Source organism: Sander lucioperca, chromosome 4 (assembly GCF_008315115.2).
Source record: "Sander lucioperca isolate FBNREF2018 chromosome 4, SLUC_FBN_1.2, whole genome shotgun sequence".
Classification (NCBI taxonomy): domain Eukaryota; kingdom Metazoa; phylum Chordata; class Actinopteri; order Perciformes; family Percidae; genus Sander; species Sander lucioperca.
The window spans coordinates 32,880,704-32,901,110 of NC_050176.1; the positions used below are offsets into that span (position 1 = coordinate 32,880,704).

At 38.8% G+C, this 20,407-nt stretch overlaps 3 protein-coding genes across 5 annotated transcripts in view; 1 reads left to right on the forward strand and 2 right to left on the reverse strand.

Moving 5' to 3' along the window:
- Positions 1–1,632: 1,632 nt before the first annotated feature.
- elmod2 (ELMO/CED-12 domain containing 2) lies at positions 1,633–8,595 on the forward strand. Its single transcript, XM_031276737.2, has 9 exons — positions 1,633–1,904; positions 3,637–3,784; positions 3,875–3,903; positions 4,592–4,689; positions 4,831–4,960; positions 5,276–5,409; positions 7,050–7,118; positions 7,277–7,410; positions 7,787–8,595. Exons 2-9 carry the CDS (start codon positions 3,640–3,642, stop codon positions 7,936–7,938), a joined length of 891 nt encoding a protein of 296 aa, XP_031132597.1. The 5' UTR covers positions 1,633–1,904; positions 3,637–3,639; the 3' UTR covers positions 7,939–8,595.
- A 53-nt stretch (positions 8,596–8,648) lies between these two features.
- On the reverse strand, positions 8,649–11,952 carry ucp1 (uncoupling protein 1). 2 transcript variants are annotated; one of them, XM_031276736.2, is made up of 7 exons: positions 11,707–11,952; positions 11,382–11,518; positions 10,862–11,060; positions 10,000–10,197; positions 9,815–9,916; positions 9,304–9,484; positions 8,649–9,164 (listed from the first exon to the last, which is right to left on the reverse strand). In XM_031276736.2, the coding sequence occupies exons 2-7, from the start codon at positions 11,505–11,507 to the stop codon at positions 9,050–9,052; spliced, it is 921 nt and encodes a 306-aa protein (XP_031132596.1). In that variant the 5' UTR covers positions 11,508–11,518; positions 11,707–11,952; the 3' UTR covers positions 8,649–9,049. The 2 variants fall into 2 exon arrangements, with proteins under 2 accessions (XP_031132596.1, XP_031132595.1); XM_031276735.1 differs by having other exon boundaries at positions 11,382–11,527; positions 11,707–11,847.
- The window catches only part of tbc1d9 (TBC1 domain family, member 9 (with GRAM domain)), a 32,408-nt gene continuing 21,491 nt past the window's right edge, over positions 9,491–20,407 (reverse strand). The window contains exons 13-22 of one of the 2 annotated variants that reach the window (XM_036000085.1): positions 19,700–19,829; positions 19,297–19,395; positions 18,927–18,995; positions 18,275–18,515; positions 18,006–18,071; positions 17,536–17,622; positions 16,423–16,491; positions 15,873–15,976; positions 14,956–15,772; positions 9,491–9,773 (exon numbers count right to left, since the gene is read on the reverse strand). In XM_036000085.1, coding sequence (XP_035855978.1) covers positions 14,960–15,772; positions 15,873–15,976; positions 16,423–16,491; positions 17,536–17,622; positions 18,006–18,071; positions 18,275–18,515; positions 18,927–18,995; positions 19,297–19,395; positions 19,700–19,829 — 1,678 coding nt within the window. In that variant the 3' untranslated portion in view covers positions 9,491–9,773; positions 14,956–14,959. Of the gene's footprint in view, positions 9,774–13,974; positions 15,773–15,872; positions 15,977–16,422; positions 16,492–17,535; positions 17,623–18,005; positions 18,072–18,274; positions 18,516–18,926; positions 18,996–19,296; positions 19,396–19,699; positions 19,830–20,407 lie in introns of those variants that run through there. The other variant, XM_031276732.2, reaches the window with a different exon arrangement.

Here is a 20,407-nt window from a genome sequence, read left to right on the forward strand (position 1 = left end):
GACTGGCCTCCTGGTTTTGACCCCTGTCATATGATACATTAAGCTTGTGTACCTCCATTTTGAATTTAAATTCATTCATGTCTGCTCAATTGTCTGCATATGGATCATTTTTCTTGACAGTGCCCTAAAACTATAGCGACATCAGAAAATGGTAATTATCATTTTTGTAAAAGATGCATGCATTTTGGAAGGTTCTTACACAATGTCATCCTGCCAGAAGGGACTAAGGATCAGGGAAGGCTTGTGGGTTGTTTTGGGTACCATCAAACAAACTATTTTGTCATTCATTTGCAGAACTGGTCAAAAATATTGTACTTACTTGTACCCTAGGACCTGTCCTTTGGTTTTTTCTTCAGAAACGGTGGTGGTTTGATCATCCTGTCAATCGCATCATCCCTGGCTAACCCTGGACACCCGAAGGACATGCCCCTGTATGTGTACAAGAGAGTATACAGCAAGGCATTCAAAGACTCTTTTAAATTACACCTTTGATTATTTTTCACTTAAACCAGAAAGACTCTTATTATAATCTAAGTGGTTATTTTGGGGATTCAGTTTTCAAATGTAGGCTAGGTCTGAGAAAGGAGATCATCTTGGAATGCAGTAATTGTATGGGATAGACCTCCTGCCTTTAAAAGCCCAGAGGGACTGATTAGGTGAGAAGGTAGACCACGACTTAATTACAGAGTGTACCACTGGTGAGCAACTCCGGATTCATTGCTGACATGCCAGACTTGTGCTTTGGGACGAGGGTGTATATGCAGCCTGTTTGGATGGTCTGTTGCAACCTTTTTAAACAGTGGCTAGAAATTATGACACAGAAAGTGTAAAACTCTCTATCAATGGTATCTGTTAGTGATGGTCAAATGAAGCTTCGTGAACTATTTTCTTTATTTTCTGAGCTAACTAGATGGCGCTCTCTGTTCAAAGAAAAAGGTTAAAGGAATGGCAATTCAGTGTGTTTTCAACCCTTTGTTGAAGAGAGCGCCCCATCTAGTGGGCTCAGAAAAAAGAGAAAATAGTTCACGAAGCTTCATTTGGCCATCACCACTGACATATATAAATACATATATCACTAGTATCTGTGTAATAGTGGAGCCAAATGATTGGTGCATTTTTAAAATAGACTTGATCAGTTTAATCTAACACGGTCCTATTGTGGATCTGGCACCATCTTGTGGTTAAATTGGGAAAGGCAAATTATTGGCTTTATTACATTACATTACATGTCATTTAGCTGACGCTTTTATCCAAAGCGACTTACAATTAAGTGCTTTCAACTGTGAAGGTTCAAACTCCAGACCACAAGTAGTAAGTGCAAATACAGTAGCTTTAAATTGCTTAATAAATAAAAAAATAAAATAAATAATTTTTTTTTTTTCAATTTCTAGATCTATATCTTGATCTACTATCTAGCTAATGCTTAAAATACACAGTATTTGAACGAGAGCTTTTCTGTATTCCTCTGTAGCTGTGACGCCGTGTGAAGCACAGTCCATCCGGACAGCAGTATGGTTTGGACAGTAGATGGCGCTTGAAAACATAGACTGAAAGGCTGGCGTGTGCTGTATTCACAGACGTCATGTAAAATAGCCTCATCAAAACATTCAACCCATGTTTCTCGGAGTGTGTCCGCTATTTTTGCGAGAAATTGCTAAACATACGCTCCCCAAAACGTTTACAATAATGCAAATGTAATGGTTGAATGTGTATGTGCATGCCATCCAAAAATCTTCACTTTCCTAGGTGCGTGTTACTACATGCACGTCATCGACTGTGTCTGGTCAGAACCTGAACGCATCAGAGCCAGACTGTTGTCAAGAGAAACGTTGCTAACGTTAACTTACCACACAGCTGAGTGAAGATACGTTCATATTTTTGTCTCTGTAGACTTTGGCAGTAGGGTAAGATTAACTTCATCTTCTTGCTCGTCGTAAATAATATTATGTACACCGATGCTTCGGACGCAACCTAATTTAGGTGATCTTAGCTAACAGTTCGGCGAATACAATGACAACCTGTTGTCTGAACCATCTGGTCTGAACCTGTCATCTAGCTAGCTAGCTTAGTTAGTTTATTAAAAACTGAGGTAACTAGCTACCAGTTTGCTAACATGAGGGTAGACGGCTTGCTAAAGCGTTACTAAACTCGCCGAATATTTGTAGCTTTACCTTAACTGAATGGTAACGTTTGTCTGAAGTTAACGTTAGCTGCATTACCGCTAATGCTATCTAACGCTAGCACAATGCCATTGTTTTAAATGTTCGCCAGCCTTCTCCCGTTACGTCAGCTAGCCGTTTCTTTCACATTAACATGATCTGGTCTTATTGCAGTTTATATATTGGTATTTTAAAGGTGGCGTACCGTCAGCTGATCCTCTCATATGGAACAATGAATTAGCTCATTTGAAAAGCAGAATAGTGGCCATTGCCATTATGACATGGACACTAACAGTTAGCTAGTGTTTCAGTCCCTTTCGTAATAATGGCATTGTGGTAAGTACCGTTAGGCAGTGGTGGAAAGTAAAAGAAGCTACATTTACTCAAATACAGTTTGGGGTAGATGTACTTTACTTGAGTAACGTCATTTACATTTTATGCTACTTTGTGTACTTCTACTCTTGCCTGATATCGGACAGCTTTGTCAACTCGCTGGAGTGGGCAGATTCAAAGGTCTGGATTATAGACTGAATATAAAGACGTCTTGGCCCAGGCAACTTCTACTCCACTACATTGTAAAGAATTAAATCGTTGTTATAATTTACTTTTCAAATTAATATTGGTCATACAAAACATAGGCCTAAGATCATCTTGTTCTGTGATGCCTTGTTATAGGTCAAAATGCCCATCTGTACAAAAAGTAGATCACATTTAGAGCTGTAACAGTTAGTCAATTAATCGATTAGTTAAGTTACACAAAGTTTATTGGCAACTGGCTAATATGATAATAAAAATAATAATGAATAATTGTTTAGGTAATTATTTAAGTAAACATGCCAAATATTCCATGGTTTGTTGTGTTTGTTTTACCTTTACCTTGTCTTGCATTACTGTAAATACTTTTTGGTGTTGGACTGTAGTTTGGATAAAACAAGACATCTGATGACTTGGGCCTTTAAGAAATTGTGATTTTTATTTATTTATTTTTTTACTGTTTTCTGATATAGACCAAATGCTTTTAATAAAATCAATCAGCAGATTATTAGATAATGGAAATAATTGGTAGTTGCAGCCCTAATGAAATCAGCTCCAGCTTGACCAGCTACAATATTAAAAAAAGCCAACTTGCATTTTGAAATTTGAGTACTTAATAAAATTTGATGGTATGACTTTTACTTGAGTATTTTTGTAAACAGTGGTGGTAGTACTTGTACTAAGTACTTCCTCCACCCATGCCAGTTTAACTCTTCATTCGCTCTGATCACATGTTTATACTGCCAAGTAGTTTGCTGATCGAAAGCCTGCCAGGACATTTCTTGCACCCTAGAATAAAAATCGAAGGGTGTCAATTACCCCAGACGCAGGACAGACGATCCATCACTGATGGCGAACTGAGTGGAAATTGTCTGCTTGTCTGAGTCAGATTTTTCTGCTTGAATTCCCATTGATCGATGTCTTTTCTCTGTCCATGTTGTAGAAGATGCTGGGGTATATCTGGCAGTATGTCTTCACGTCCTTCCTGAGATACTGGCTGAAGTGGTTCATCAGACAGGCAACAGGGACATGTGAGCTGCAGAGAATATGCTCCAACTACAAGCCTGGGGCAACAAGGACAACAAAAGCAGGTGAATTAAATGCTCTCAAATATGGTGTGACTTTTTTTCCTGCTTATTTTTATTTTATTATATCAATCTGCCTTTTGTTTCCTGTTGTAGAATATTCTCTCCGGTCATCAAAGAACAAGGTAAGAAAATGTTAACTGTCAGTTTTTTCAAATTAAATATCTTTTTTTTTTGGAATTTGAGAATTTAATGAACATTTTTCATTGTTTGCATTTTATTGACTAAACAATGAATCCACTCGCCTTATAAAAAGAACCAGATAAGTTAATTTATAATGGAAGTAGTTATTAGTTGTAGATGCACAAAGGGGATTTTCCCTCACAAAATACAAGAAAAACACAAGCACAGATAGAGGAAAAGAAATAATATATAATTGTAGGCTGCACATACTGTACAGACATAACCTGTCAAACATAACCATAAATGTTGAAAAACGGGCAACACCGCTGAACTACTGACCTGTTCATTATCTGTTCGGCTGTTTTTATGTGTGAACTCCAATAAAGACATATCCTGTGAGCTTAATCAGTGCTTATCTTCCAATACACTTGCCCAGCTCAGATGAATTGACTCTACATGTCATTTATTGCTAGGTAAGCATTTTCAAATTAGAAACAATGTAGGAACAGAAGTGCTTTGTCATCTTTTTCATTGTTTCTGAGGTTGACTTTGAAAGGTATTTTGTCCCTGTTGCTGACAGCATCATAGATTATATAGCAGCAACTGTGCCAGTTTTTCTGTCTGGTCGCTCGCTGTATCATTACTTCTCTGTGTCTAGCCCCTCCTCTCCTGTGCTTTCCTCCTCTGTAGGTTTTAAGAGAAGCTTTGGGAACCAACAAGGCTAAATTAGAGCAATGTGTGGATCAAATTATGAAAGAGAAGAACGTCAAACCCCAGAAAGATCCACTGTAAGGTTACTTCTTATCTGTTATTTTGAGGTTGCTTGTCACCAGTAATGATTTCATTTCCAAATCATATTATGTGTAGTGCAAGGGTAATTTTTGAATCAATGTATTAACTATTTATTTAATCTCTCTCTACCTGTCTAGGTTCAAGGAGAGCCTACACATCTGTCTGTTACAGATAACAGGAAACAGCAGCCTGTATATATCTGTGGAAGACTTGAGAAAGGAAGTCTTCAACTCTGAGAACCAAGAACACGAGGCCATGCTGTTGAAGGTGTGTGTTCCTGATTCTGGATCCAGTTGTTCATATGTTTTAGCCACATGGTTACTTATCCGCACAACAAATCAGTCTTTGTGGATTTGTGTTATTTGATTGACAGACACATACTTTTTAAATAATTTAATTACATTAACTAACACAGATGCAGTTGAGGCCTCAGAAGGAGAAACCACTTTTTTTTTTTTTTTTTTTTAAATTGAATTGAGTTAGACGGCACAATACAATGGCATGATTTAGGTTACAGTATAGAAAGTATTGATTGGCAATGGCAATTAAATTGTGTAACCCCAGAAGTATTTGTACTCTCAGCTGTGGGACCTGTTGATGCCAACAGTCAAACTGGAGTCGAGGATAACCAAACAGTGGGGAGACATTGGATTCCAAGGAGATGACCCCAAGACTGACTTCAGAGGAATGGGCATGCTGGGCCTAATCAACCTCGTGTGAGTCCTCGATGAATAACAATGAGACATTAATGGACGTTAAAACTTGTAGAAATATGTATCCAGATTAGATTAGATTAGATTCAACTTTATTGTCAGTGTACAGAGTACAAGTACAAAGACAACCAAATGCAGTTTGCGTCCAAGCAGAAGTGCAAAAAAAAGGCAGAAAAGTGCAATGTGATATACAAGTATAGACAGGTGGTGCATAGGCAGGACAAGAAATATATTGCAGTGTTGTAAGAGCAGAATAAATATGGCTATGTAATATGAACAATGTATGAACAACATGTACAGATATGTGCAATGTAGTAGCAGTGACATTATACTAATAGTACGAATAATATAGATATATGCAGTGTATTAACAGAATTATATAAGAAAAACAGAATAAATATGGATATTCTGAATGAACCGTATAGACAGATATGTACAGCTATTTGCAGTGTGGTAACATTATAAGAATAGTAAGAATAAGTATGTGCAGGATGAATAGTATGAAGAGCAGTAGAATATGGCTATGTATAGGTGTAATTACAGTATGTACATTTGTAAATAATAAATGGAACAGTCCAGGATAGGGCTTAGTTGGTTAAATTGTCACCGGGATGCAGAACAAGAGTTCAGTAGGGTGACAGCCGCAGGAAAGAAGCTTCCTCTGAACCTGCTGGTACGGGTGCTGAGAGACCTGAGACGCCTCCCAGAGGGGAGTGGGGTAAACAGGCTGTGGTTGGGGTGAGAACAGTCTTTGCGTTGGGCAGTTTTCACCACCCTCTGCAGTGCTTTCCGGTCATGGGCAGAGCAGTTGCCATACCAAACTGTGACACAGTTTGTAAGGATGCTCTCGATGACGCCTCGCAGTGTAGTAGCCTATAGTCTAACATACTGCGCTTCTCAAACAAGCAAAAGCCATGGCAGAATATTGAGAGAAAGAAGTATGTTATCCTCTTCTACTCAAGTTAGAGTAATCAAATCTAATTGGTATTCCATTTGCTATGACCATATCAAAAGACTGAAGAGTCCATAGGCTACAACGCATGGACTAACAGGTGACAATTGTGCCTTTATCAGATCATAAAAATATATACTACCCACACAGAAGCAGATTTTTTTTTTCAAACACCACCAAATTAGCATTGCTCTCTTATAACATTGTCAGATTCACAATGGACAGTATTTCTTAAAAGAATCAACATCTTTTCAACAGTACCAGAGATATCATCTTTTTTATCCCATGCATTTTTCTGCCTTATCAAAACCTGGCGCCTACAATAATACCCACAATGCAACTCAACGATAACAGTTTGGTCAGAGATTCGGGAGTGTTATGCTAGCAGCGGCTAATGTAGCCTCGAGCCGCCAATTGATGCATCACTTGCAATTCATCAGACTTCATGCAGCTCCTTCTGAAGCCACGAAAGGCTTTATACAACCGTTTTCACATATGCAGTACTTCCTTTAAGTCCTAAAAACAGACTTTGATTTGTAAAATTGAGTTCGCCTTTAGATTGTTACCATTTTTGCCAGGGAGTACGAGATTACTGGTAAACATGATCTCATTTGTAGATTAAACCAGCAAGTACAAGCAAAGTATAGGAAAAACGGTAAACAATAAATATATTCAAATGTTTTTGTTACAGTTTTTTCAGTGAAAACTACACAGAGGAGGCCCGCCAGGTGTTGTCTCATGCAAACCATCCTAAACTAGGGTAAGAGACATTCATACATGTCCAATATTAGCATCCTAATATGTGTCAGTATTGTGTCAAAAGTTTTATCTTCCTAAAAATCATTCACCTTCCCCTTAAATGTGCACAGTCACTTTTGGCGTGCACTTTATGCTAATTTTGTATTTCCCATATTTCAGATATTCATATGCTATCGTTGGGATCAACTTGACAGAGATGGCATACAGCCTACTGAAGAGTGGTGCTTTGAAACCTCATTTCTACAATACGGTTCTGGGCACACCTGAGCTCCGGCATTTTCATCAGCTATACTGTGAGTACAAAAATCACACAATTGTGTGGCCAGGTTGGATCAGTGGGTAGAGCAGTCGCACATATACTGAGAAGATTTATGCCTCGACGCAGAGGTCCAGGGTTCGAGTCCGACTTGTGATGATTTCCTGTATGTCTTCCCCCTCTCTCTCTCTCCCCTTTCTCACCTAGCTGTCCTGTCAGTTAAAGGCGGAAAAGCCCCAAAAAAATTCTTTAAAAAAAATATCACACAATTGTTCTATTCTTCAACATCTCTGATTCTTTCCATCTGCTAGAAAAAAACTAAACTAAACTTTGTAGTAGAAAGTTAAATTTTGTTGTCTGTTTTTTTTTTTTTTACATATAATTCTCTAAAATGTGTGCATCTTCTCTTCCAGGTTATCTGGCGTATGAATTTGATAAATTCTGGGTGGCAGAAGAACCAGAAAGCATCATGCAGTTCAATCAGTACAGAGAAAAATTCCATAACATAGTGAAGACACACCTACAGGACCCCGATGTAACGCTGACAGTCCGTTCTAAAAACTAATATTATTCAGAAACGTTCCCTCACCCCTCCGTGGCCCCTGAAGTTGTTTGATCTGGTAAGCTGGTTGTTACTCAAAAATTTGAACAAATAAATCCTCCTATATTTGGTTTCGTGAGTCATTAGTCACACTCTGTTCATCTGGTTTCAGTGGGAGTTTAGGGTTTTTAAATGGAGCACAAATCTGACACCCTATACCCCAAAAATGACCATTCCAGTGTTTAATTAACCTTTTATAAAGGGGAAATGAGAGCTGCTGCAGAGGACTGTAGAGATAATGGGTTTGTTGCAGTTCAAAGACAGTTATTGAAAAATGGTGATTAACTGCCATATTTGTAGCTGTCTTGTTTGTATTTATGTAACCAAGACTTGTGTGTTCTCACTTCTCCCTCTCAGGACTTGATTTTTATGTCCAAACTAAGACGATAGCTACATTTGTGCATGGTTTAATGTGTCCCCGTTGATGCCATCTGTATTCTGTAATATACAGTAGGTGACATGGAACTCAAAATGGTTATTTGCCTCCATTCTCATAACTTTGTATGTCTGAAGACTGCCTTTTTAGTACTGGTTGTTTTTATGCTGTGGATTGCTTTTGAGGAAGGTATGTAATGATTAACACATCTGACTCAAAGTTAATAAATACACATTTTAATGTTTTAACATGTGTTTCTTGTGGTGGACGTGATAGCACACAATGAGCAAGCACAGTCTGTAAAACAAGTCAAATACATTTCGAGTTCACATACTGTAAACCTGTTTGACATTTTATGGGCACCAGTATTATTTAAAGGTGCACTGCCATTTATACATCCTTAACTGTATAAATGGCCGATTTAGATTTAAAGTGCAAACTCAGCTTCCCAAAGGAGGGAAACAACAACCAAGTGTTAGCACCATTCACTCCTATGACATTTTGAATGGGTTCATTATGAAAAATTATAAATATAAAGATAGAACTGCATTTCATTGTACATCAGTTCAACAAAGGATTTTCTTCTTTTGTCACCACAAGACAAAAAGAATAAAACTAAAATGTGAATTGATATTTCTTCAGCAATGTTCCAACCCAGTGGTGGTTCAGATTTTTCAGCCAAATTTTGAAATGGGAATCTCAATTTCTGTCCTCAATCATCTTCTTTGTGACCATCATGCCTCTCTTGATTTGTTCAAATGAGACAAACATCACAACATTCCACGATCCCAACCTCAGAAATGAGGGAACAAATCTACAGGAAACAAAGAAAATGAAAAGCTAAAGTAGGGCCACAAATGCAGCATTGCTTAAAACATTTTTGTCAAAATTACCTCACATGCTAAATTTCCTAAACAAAAGAGTGTGTGCAGAGGTCAGAGGGAGGTGCTCACCCTTTGTAGAAAGCCGTCGGCCCCTCTTTAGTCATCATGGTCCAGGCACAGTTGATAGCACTCTTGTACTGGCCTGGTGGTGAGTTCATGTATCTAGTTTTCACCACATCTACTGGGGAAGCGATCACTGTGGTGACAAAGCCGGCACCAAAGGCAGATACAAAGTGGCACGGCAGATTGTCTGTGGAGAAAAGATGATTGTGAACAAAACAACTAAAGGGTATGATGATAAGAGTGTGCTGAGCAGCATAGAAACTCCTGTCAGCAGATTACATGTTGTATTAACTACTGTATTAACAGCACCGTGAGGGGAAAATACACCATGTTCTGTACCAGCACATGTGCTGTTATCAGCTGTTATCAGCTGTGGTGGAGTTGAAGGAGTGAGAGGGCGTGTGAATTTCTAACCCAATCAGCTGTCTGTGTGTGTGTGTGTGTGTGTGTGTGTGTGTGTGTGTGTGTGTGTGAGAGACTGTAACCCAGGCATTCATGCATGAGCTCTCTCACTCACCTGACATCAGGTTGTGTCTAAGGATGGCCTCTTTGATCAGGTCGTATGTAACCAGCTCTGTGCAGTTGACGAGCGCATTTCTTGTGATGTTAGGTAGTGTGCCTGAAGAAGCCAGATAATAATAATAATAACGTATAAAGATTTATAAAGACTAACGTATTTAAAGCATGCTTCCTAAACGGCACCTTTCCAGAGTCCGCGTATGCCCTCATTCTGGAAGATGTGTTTGTAGGCTTGCATTGTGCCAGTGTACCGACGAGCCACACCATCCAGGTTCATCTGAGCTTGGAATCGAACCTTGACCACATCAGTAGGTTGTGCAAAAGACACCGCCATGGCGCCTGTAGTGCAGCCAGCCAGAATACGTACCAGTACACCAGGCTCTGCAAACAAATAGACAGAAACAACTCTTGGTGAAATATAAATACATCTGCTCAATTACTTTAATAAAGTACAGCTTAGAGGTACTTGTGCTTTGTGTGTGTGTGTGATATTTTAACACCTGCTATCTATAAAACTGAGTTCATTCTCAATTAAAACATTAATCGGTGTCACTGCCCTCAGATCTTCACACAGCACACTATGCCCTAAACTCTTATTACACCAAATATTTACTTAATATTACATGTTGTGCACTCTAGTTATTTGGTATTGTAATTGTATCCCAACATTAATATTCTACTGCTGTTACTTAATATATTGTACATACAGAATCTGTTGCACGCTAGATAAGTGATCCCTCCATTGTTGCTTTTCCTCAGGTTTCTCACCCCCCCCCCATGATTTTTTTAAAAGGATTTTTACTCTTAGAAAATTCTAAATTGAGGGTGTAAGGATAAAGGATATGTACATGTTGTACAGATTGTAAAAAGCCCTCTGGGACAAATTAGTTATTTTTGGGCTTGATTAATAAAACTGACTAGAGTTGATATTTATCTTTCACGTAAATATTTGGGTTTATGACAGGGGGACATAGAGGTATAGAAAATGATTTAGAAATATATAATTAAAAGAAACCCTGCATGTACTTCAAAAGTAATCACTTACTGTCTTTGCCACCAGTGTAGAAATCTTTGACTGTGTCGTAGAGGCCGATTCTGATGGAGGCGAAGCACACTTGCCTCTGCAGCCCCGCTACCAGCCCGTTGTACAGAGACCTGGGCCCCTCTGTCCGGATCATGGTGCTGATTGTCCCAAACACCCCTCTGTAGCGGATGCCTTCCACTCCCTTCATCTCTCCCTGAATCTGGGGTCACAGATTGTACACAAGGCTAAAACCAGTTTTACAGAAAAAAAGTAGAAAACCTTTAGATTAAATGCTGCAGAGTGTTGCTACACAAGTGTTAATGAGCGCAACTGACTTTTGGGAAAATGAGGTGGACAAAGTCTAAAGTCAAGCTGCTCAGTCAGTGGTAGCAAACATTACATTGTGTTCAAATGTAGTATACAGCAACATTAGTAGCTAAGGATCACAATATAACATCAGATGCATTGCAGCACATTTTTAAGAAAACATGTTATATGGTACATAGATATTCTTTCTTTGTCAGTATCACTGAACAAATACCTGTAGTCTGACTTTGGCTGTGTCCAGAGGAAATGTGAAAAGGTCAGCTACACAGGCTGCAGCCCCAGCACTCGCCATCTTCACCCCCAGTGGAGGGGGAACATCTGAGGGTTTAAGTCCCACCATGTTTCCTAATCCTGGGGTTACAGGTATGCACAAACACACAGAGACACACAATCAGAGCCAATCACCAGGAGAAAACCACCATACAAACATTAACCTCAATAATACTAATCATTCATCTTTGCAATTGAAAGGTTAGTGATTTTTTTTTTATGAGCCAACAAAGTGTAGATTGATGATTAAAAACATAAAACAAACTTACGTTGTTTGTCTAAAATGTAAGGTTCCTTTTGATCCTCAGTAGTTTGGTACCGGGCAGGATTTGATTGGCCAGATTATAATCCATAAAGGGCGCCACTCTGCAGAAAGGAAAGCTGCATCTTTGGCTCTGCATTTATATATGATCTGGCTGTCTTTTTATGACATCTACAGAGAGGCGTTCCTGTGTACTCCTGTACGCACGGGTCAAATCAAAGTCCACAGTCTGTCAGAAAGTCAATGTTCAATTTTCAGTGCAGGCACATTTCACAAAAACAACTATTTTCTTCCCCCATTCAGTGAATGTAACATCAGTATCTTTTCCTCTGCAGCTGTTGTATATTTCCAAAAGTGTCTTCTTGCCTTCAGATATAATCAACACTATAGCCATGTTCACATTCAGTACTGTAAGTAGATTTTCTTTCTGTCCTGTATCTGTCATTAATATTAAGTAATTATTTACTTTATTGGACCAAGTGTCTGTGCACTTAACAGACATAAAGCATTATCAGATGACAGCCAATGACAGAACAGGCGTGACGCAAACAACAGAGAAATTGTGTGGAGCTGATTGGCTAAATGGCTAAAAGTCTATCACCTCACATCACCTTGCCCTTTCACTGTTGTAGTAGCATCATTGTATCATACAGCATTTGCTCATTTGTTTGTTATGAAACCTATTATACCCTGGTTCTTAATAACAAATACGTTTCACATTTTTGTAAAAGAGGGCCGCGTTTTTTTTTTATTTTATTTTTTTTTATTTTTATTTTTTTAAAGCGTTTGGGGGAAGAGTAGTGACGTAAACCATTGACTTGCAGTTCATGATGGATCAGATAAGAACTTTGTGTCACAACATGTTGCCTCCCAACAGTTTGGCAGTGAAGATGCCTGTTTCACAATACCTTACCCTGAATCCAACCTATGTAGCCTCTCTAACAGTATGGAAATTATGGGAAAATACCATTTTGGGATGAAGAAACAGGTAAGAAAACGTGATCTTATTACCACTCAGTAGCCAGGTTAATAGGTACAACTAGCTAAAACTAATGCAGTTTAATACAACAGTCCTGCAATAAATCCTACCCTCATGAAGGTTATAAAGTTCAGTTTTTATTGAAACTGTTTAGAGAGATGTTGATACAGCTTAATGATAATTTTGGAAACTGTAGTTTGTGGTGCTGTTGAGTTGTGTTATATTGAGATCTCTAATATTTTGCCCACCCCGTTTACTGTATATTAATAAGGATAAACTAAATATTAGAAACAATGCAATACAGTTCAACAGCCTCTTTAAAACTCTGTATTAGACTGCATTTGTTTTAGCACTCAGTCATTATACACTCAGTTTCCAATTTACTGAAAACTGAGTGTATATTGGGAGAAAAGGGATTTTGTGATTGAGATAGTTAAACAGGACCGGAGGCACAAAATAGGCCAGACTAAACTCAAAAGAGCTTTTCATTTGCGAATTTTATAATATCTCGAAAGCAAAGTGTGAGACAGGAGGGAGACACTGTTCAAACAAAGCATAATTTCTGATATATCATTTATAGCTTTGTCATGTATCTGAGGGAAAGCCTCTTTTCAATCTTTCAATCTACAGAAAGTCCAGTTTTAAGTGAGCTCCCTTTGCTGTGATTGGTTAAACCTGAGCCACAACCCTAGTGACAGACAGACAGACAGACAGACAGAACTTGAGTAAATGCTCAAAGTAATGTATGCAATAATAGATTATTCTGAAATGAACTTTTTTGATGCTAATACCTTTCTACTTCAGTACAATTTTGAATGCAGGACCTTTACTCGTACCAGAGTATTTCGACACTGTGGCATTGCTACTTTTACTTAAGATTTAAGTAGTTCTTTTACCACTGTATGTTTTGTACATAATATTTTAATCTTCCAAGTAACTTTAGCTGTCAAACCTGAAATGTAGTGGAGTAGATGTATAAAATTACATGAAAATAAAGTGAAGGTAAAGCACTTAGTTACATTCCATGACTGTACTAAAGTCACACGAGACTCACTTGCACTGATGAGCTCCAGTAAGAGATATGAGTTACTGTAGGTTTTGTAAATAACAAGTTAAAATAGTTAAAAAAAGAACAAATGATAATGCAATTCCTGTGGAATCATATTTGAGGGCTAAAATCATATCTTCAGTAAATGAATGATTGGTAGCATAAATGATCTTCCACCAGATGGCAGTAACACTCTGTCCTTGGTCATATAGTGGCACTCAGTCTGATGAAAAAGGCTTGAGACTTTGTTCTGTGCAGCATTGGATCAATCATACTGTAACTTTAATTAGATGGAGTGATAGCCTACACAATGCATCAGAATCCAGAGTAATAACACCTGGACATTTAAAATAAAAAAATATTCACATAAAAACAAGTTGAATACAGCAACGTAAAAATGTACAGAGCAAAAAGGTTAAAATAGTTGTTTTGTTTTTTTTTAATATAAAAGGCCATAATACATTAGTGGACCACATTATGTTGTAAACATAAAGGAAGTGCAGGTTTCTCATTCAACACCTTTTTTAGTGTAATCATTTCTTAGGACACATGAATTCCTTAATCATCAGGTGTGAGTGCTTTTTCTTTTGAGTAAAAACAAAAAAGTTGTTTGCGATTTCCAATAAATAAACATTATCCTGGGGAGTGAATGTTCAGGAAGTTGTGTGTGTGTGGGAAAATAGTTTCAATCAACAGCCAAAGTGACACATTATGCACTAATACATGAAAATTCACTTAATCATTGAATTTTCACAGCTTTGTTTTGTATTTGTCCGTATTGTCATTCCAAGAGAAACTAAAAAATGTTTGCAAATGGAATCGTAAAGTAAGGAAGCGATAGTTTGACCCAGATATAACGTTAGGTGATCGTACGTAGACTATCAATATCCCAGTGTACTATATCATGGACATCTACATAGCTTAAGAGTACTAGAGATTACAATATTAATACCTATGCATAATGTTTATAAAGTACGGCTACTACATGTACACACTGATTTCATCTGAGCAAACCCTAATATTAATGTCCTGTTCCCTCTTAGCAGGACAGAATCTAGTGATTGTTATAATAAAAGTCTTTCACATCTGGTAAAATACATCACTAAGAGCAGTTTTTGGTCACATTCATTCAACTATCATACACATACACCCACCTTCATTGTCCTCTAAAACTCAGAGACTGACGACTGATAATCATGTTTCCCTTTTTAAAAAGTCTGTGTGTGTGAAATCTCAGCCAGAAAGCGAGATCTCATAGTCACTTGTTGACAGCAGGGGGCGGCCGACTGTCTGCACATTCTTGGCGTTAGTTATACAAGCTGCGACCTCCACTGGCTTCTCAAAATAATGCACCAGGGCCTGCTCGGTGAGCACAGAGGCCAGGAACTGCTCAAACGTGATGGTCCAGTCTTTATCAATGCTCGTGCTGTGAGGCAGCCCTCTGTCGTGGGGTCCGCCGCTGCTGTGAGGCCGGTTACTTCTCTCACCACTGGAGCCGTCCTCGCTGCGTACCAGCACAGTGTCGTCTGCAATGTCCTCGCACTGCAGCTTCTCGTCCAGCTCGTGGGAGCCAGCGCTGAGCACCGAATAAGACGACATTGAAGTGTCATCTTTGGTTTCATCATCCGAGATAAGCATGGCAGATGAAATGCCTGTGTCTTTGGGAGACGAGTCCTCCAGCCTGATGTCTTGCATAGACGGCAGCTGCTCGCTCCCTTCGTCCCCCTTCCCCTCCTCACAGGGGCTGGGCTTGTTCTCCAGACCTGCAAGGGCAAAGCCGTCCCCCTGGCCCCGCTGCTGGAACATGCCATCCAGCACGGCCTCCGGGCTGCTTTTGGGATCTGTGGCGTCTCTCGTGCACATGCTCGGCCCCGATTCACCCTCAATGTTGTGGTCCTTCCTGCCAGAGGAGGAGAAGAGCTTTCCCACCTCTCCCATTTCCAGCAGCAGACTGGTGACTGTCGCTGTGGCGTGATAGAGCTCCTGTTCTGCAACATCCTCACTGAACATGCTGTAGAGGGTCTTGCAAAGCTCGATAAACTGACTCTGGAGGAAATAACATAGTTCAGGGGTCAGTTATAGCCCACTACTTAGCTTCTTATGCACATACTGTGTATGACAACAGATACAGAGAGTGAAGTCTTACCTGATTCAGCTTGGGGAGGTCTTTTGTGTTTTCTAGTTTAGATTTTGTCTCCTGGTTCCACAGTTTCAGGTAATGGCGATATTCAGGAGTGTTGAGTTTCTTCACTGTAAGATGTACAAATAATGTGTTATTAACTCTTACTATATTTTGTTTTTTAAAAGCATGTGGGTGCCATTAATATCTGCTTGTTTCTGTATTGCGATTAAAGACTACGATATGTGCAGAGCTGAACCTAATTTGTGTTGCTGCATTATGGATATGGGTACATCCTGTATACACATGCTGGAGGAAATAAGATTTTCTTTTTTTTTATTGAATGAATGACTTTACAAACACGATCAATTGTGTTCAGTCCATGAAAATCACCCATATGTTGACCCAATAACATTTTGTGTGAATATAAGAGTTTTTATTGGCTGCTAATTGAGACTAAAGGTTATGTTATTTGAATGAGACTAAATGCTCATTTTAGATAAATGGGACTTTGTAGTGTGTCGTATTAGATCTATACATTCAGGCTTTTATATTACTTTTACTCTATGCTGCTTACCTCTTTCAGTCTTAAATGTAACTCTGACAAAGCCATCATCCCTCGCACTTCTGCACTTTGAGTCGTGACCTGAAGAGAAAAGATCAAACATTAACATTTCTTCAATTGAATTATAGTAGGATTATTATATTCCAATAGCTAGACTGAACTTTTAGCGCCCATCTTTTAGCAGCATCCTCTATATTTTGAAGACAAGCATATTACATCAAACATATACTGTATTTTCTTGCTTCCAAGCTACATACTGCCTCTACTTCTCTACACCCAGGACACAGGGTGTAGTGGAACAGTATAACATCAGTGACTTCTTAAAGTTTAGTTGTCCAAACATCAGCTTTCCTATCAGCAAAAGGTGTTTGAGGCAGTTTCTCTCCCTTCTGCGTATTCAACTCAGGATACGCCTGCGGGAGTGTGCCAGCAAAATTTAACTTGTGAATATATTTGTTTTTGTGCCTGTCACTGTCAGTGTGCACAATGCAGGTATGCGATGTCTGTGGTTTCAAGGTTAATACGACACTTTCCACAGCAAATCAAGACATTCCCATAATAACCACAAAAACAGATTCCACTCATGCAAATATCATGAATCTCAAGTCCTTTATCTTATAACTAGCAACATCGTCAGGAATAATGGCACAACAAATGACTCGGGGGGGAAATCTCTTCTGCTAATAATTTCTCACCCTTTTTTACTTGCTTTTTGAATTGTTTGATACGTGTATGTACTGGATCTTTACTATGCAACAGGAGGAATTGGGTTCAGAGCTGTCTTTTGGTACTTATTTTGTTTTTCATGTATTGTTTTATTCATTACCTATTTTTTTATTAAGTCATTTCTTTATTCATCTGTAATCTCAGATTTTTTTATTTTATCTTGAGTTTATAATGTTGGAGGGTGGTGTTGTGGTCGGGGTAAGGTGGTTAAGAAATGTCACCATGGCAGGAAGTGGGTTGGGAAAAAGTGGGCCCCCAGTATGGTGTGGGGTTGATGTTATATTGATATATGGTTATATTAAATCCTTGTGGTGCACATGCATAACATGCTTATAGGTAAGGATGTAATCAAAGCAAAACAAATTTGATCACAAAAAAAAGTTGATCTTAGGTTCTTACCGATGGACGTTCCTGGAGTGATGTCTTCAAAGAAATACTGAGTGGCCTCAAAGGCAGAGTCGGGCTCTTCCGGTTCATGAGTGTTTTCTGGGAGGAAAATTTAAATTGGCTTGTGAAAACATTCTGTCAACCTTTTTTGTAATTCGTTTAGTTTTTATCCCAAATTTTCAAATTTGAAACATAAAGCCACCTAAGTATTCATTAAGTTGACGACTGAATTTAAAATACAGTGAGTACTTAAAAGTTTTCTTTCCGGTCAGTTATCTCATAAAAAAAAAAAAGCATGCTGACAAAAGTAACGGTATGAAAGAGATTTGCCCAGTGAAGTGAGACAAAGAGCTCAACATTTTCCACGGAGTCACCTCTTTTCTGTACAGCTAATAATCCTGCTTCACTAAAAAATGAAATATTTTCCGCTGTGTCCTAAAGACTTTTTCCAATAACACCGAACTGCATGGACGCACACTCACCAGGTATGACATGCATCTTGTAGAGGAGCTTCAGCTTCTCAGTGAGGTCCCCGTGACACAGGACACCTAAAAACACACCAACAAGCTTTAGAGATCGGACTGAACTGCTTCCAGATGTGACACCCCACCTTGGATGCAATTATAACCTTACATAAGAATCATGACAGCGTGAAACATCAATTTGACAACTGAGCCGCTATGTTACAAACCATTACTTTATATATTACTTAATATTTACAAGGACCTACGCACAACCTCACTCTACTTACCCAGGCCACTGATGAACTCCCGAAAATTGATGAGGGCATCTCCGTTTTGGTCAAGGAGACGGAAGAGGCGCAAAGCCAGGGGGTCTGAGTGGGCTCCGTTGGCCCAGGGGAACAGCAGGTTGAACAGGCCTTTGAACTGCTCCATGTCGATGCGGTACTGCTCCAGGTAGGGCAGGCTGGGGTCGTGGCGCTCTGTGGGGTTGCTGCTGCCGCCCCAGTAACAGCTGGTCAGGTGCTCCGCCTGAAGAGAGGAAAAGAGGGGGCAGAACTGTAAAATATAATATGCAAGTCAATATAATTTAAATAGAAGAAAAAACAACTATGTTTTGCTGAGTTTGAAGAGGCCAGTTATAGATAAATGTGGCTTTGAGAAATACAACGCACACTTTGACAGTATGTTTGGAAAACACATTCACTCTTGAATAATCTAAATCATTATGAACACTGTCATTAATAAAGTGGCAAATTAATCTTCAGCATGTGTTTATATACAGACCAAGAAAAGCTTATGCTAGAGGAGTAAGATAGCTGGAGCACTGATGTCAAGATTCCCAGTCTATCATTCATTTTCTCTGCAGAGACCAAATACATCACCTTTAGCATGGTGGCAAAACATAAGTGGGAGCTGGAGGTACACAAAGCTGTAACTCACCTTGAAGAGCACATAGAGCTCCTCCAGCTCGTCAATACTGAAGGCAGTCTCTGTTACAATAGTCCTGACCTGAAATATATTATGATATAATTACATTAAGTAATAATAGAAGAAAGAGAATAATGTCAAGCGTAAAGCGAAAAGAGAGCATAGGATCTTATAATGACAAGAATGTCGTTTATTGGGTTTCAAAGATCAAATCTAATTTGAGGAAACTTTTTAAATTGTTCCATGTTGCCTGATTACTGTTGTGCTAACTGCAGGACAGGGTTGAGTAAGAACATTATAGTTAAAACAGAGTGTACTTGTACACTTTCACAAGCACGTGTCTAATTCCAGTGTTAATAAGGGTAAGTCAGTGGGTCCTTACCACGTTGCGTTTAGTTGTATCTTCAATGGTTTGGATGACTCTCAGTCTCTGTTTGAAACGCATCTGTTCAATCACATCTGCACGGATTGAACCAAATTTCTGACACAAAAGGAGAAGGACAAACAGAGAGATATATAGTGTCAATTCAACTGGAAGTCTGTTATCACAGTGGAAACAACAAGTGCGGCTGGAGACAGTTGCGTGATTGTGAGGAGACAGCTGGGCTTTTCAGTGAGATACTGTTAAAGTTATTCTAAATTTAAGTTTAAATCATTTGAACTGTGTTTTATTGAAAGCTGTAACATTACAGCTCCCTTTAGAAAGAAAATCCCTGCACATCTCGAGAGCAAACACAGAGGAGGACCCCGGTTTACACCCGCTCATCATCATCCAGGTTGAATACCTCGTAGGAGCTGCGGACCAGTTTGAAGATGTCGACCTCTGGATGCGGTTCTCCATTGTCTGTCAGTAAGGAGTGCAGGTGGGGGATGGGGGGGAGGGTGCTGTCCTTATTGGTCACACTGTCCAAGTATCTACAAAACAAGTCATTTACCAAAATTATCAAGAAATCTTTCAGACTTGTGGGATAAAAAATATCTGTTAAAATAGTTTTTAGGATTTTAGACAGTGGTGGAAAAAGTATCCAGATCCTTTACGTAAGAAAAAGTTCTAATACCACACTGTAAAAAATACCCTGTTACAAGTTAAAGTCCTGCACTGAAAATTTGACCTAAGTAAAAGTATATAAGTATCATCAGGAAAAGATAGTAAAAGTGTTTTGTGGCTCTGTTTGTTGTTTCTGTTTTCTATTTTCTAGTTCTATTAACACCAGATTTTTTGTCAGCGCACATAAACTAGAAAGCTAGGTGACCTGAGGAGACATTACCTGAAATTGACAAAAAGTGTATTGGATTAACATTACTTACTATAACTTTAACTCAATGCAGACAAATCCTCACATTTTAGAAACTGGAAACGATCAAAACAGTTCTGTCAATCAACTAAGTGTAATCATCTAATCATTTCAGCTGGACTTGTAGGCCGTTATATTGATGGGTAGTTTAATTTATAATAAAACTTCGTATTTTATAAACCACATGCATTATGTGTG

What these genes read in the sequence shown, in the direction of transcription:
- elmod2 (XM_031276737.2), top strand. Translation starts at nt 3,640, where the DNA reads ATGCTGGGGTATATCTGGCAGTATGTCTTCACGTCCTTCCTGAGATAC. An exon ending in AAACCCCAGAAAGATCCACT is followed by an intron (nt 4,690 to 4,830) that starts GTAAGGTTACTT and finishes CTACCTGTCTAG; the next exon opens with GTTCAAGGAGAGCCTACACA. An exon ending in ACGAGGCCATGCTGTTGAAG is followed by an intron (nt 4,961 to 5,275) that starts GTGTGTGTTCCT and finishes TTGTACTCTCAG; the next exon opens with CTGTGGGACCTGTTGATGCC.
- ucp1 (XM_031276736.2), bottom strand. Translation starts at nt 11,507, where the DNA reads ATGGTGGGACTTAAACCCTCAGATGTTCCCCCTCCACTGGGGGTGAAG. An exon ending in CATACGCGGACTCTGGAAAG is followed by an intron (nt 9,917 to 9,999) that starts GTGCCGTTTAGG and finishes TGGCTTCTTCAG; the next exon opens with GCACACTACCTAACATCACA. An exon ending in TAGACACAACCTGATGTCAG is followed by an intron (nt 9,485 to 9,814) that starts GTGAGTGAGAGA and finishes TTTTCTCCACAG; the next exon opens with ACAATCTGCCGTGCCACTTT.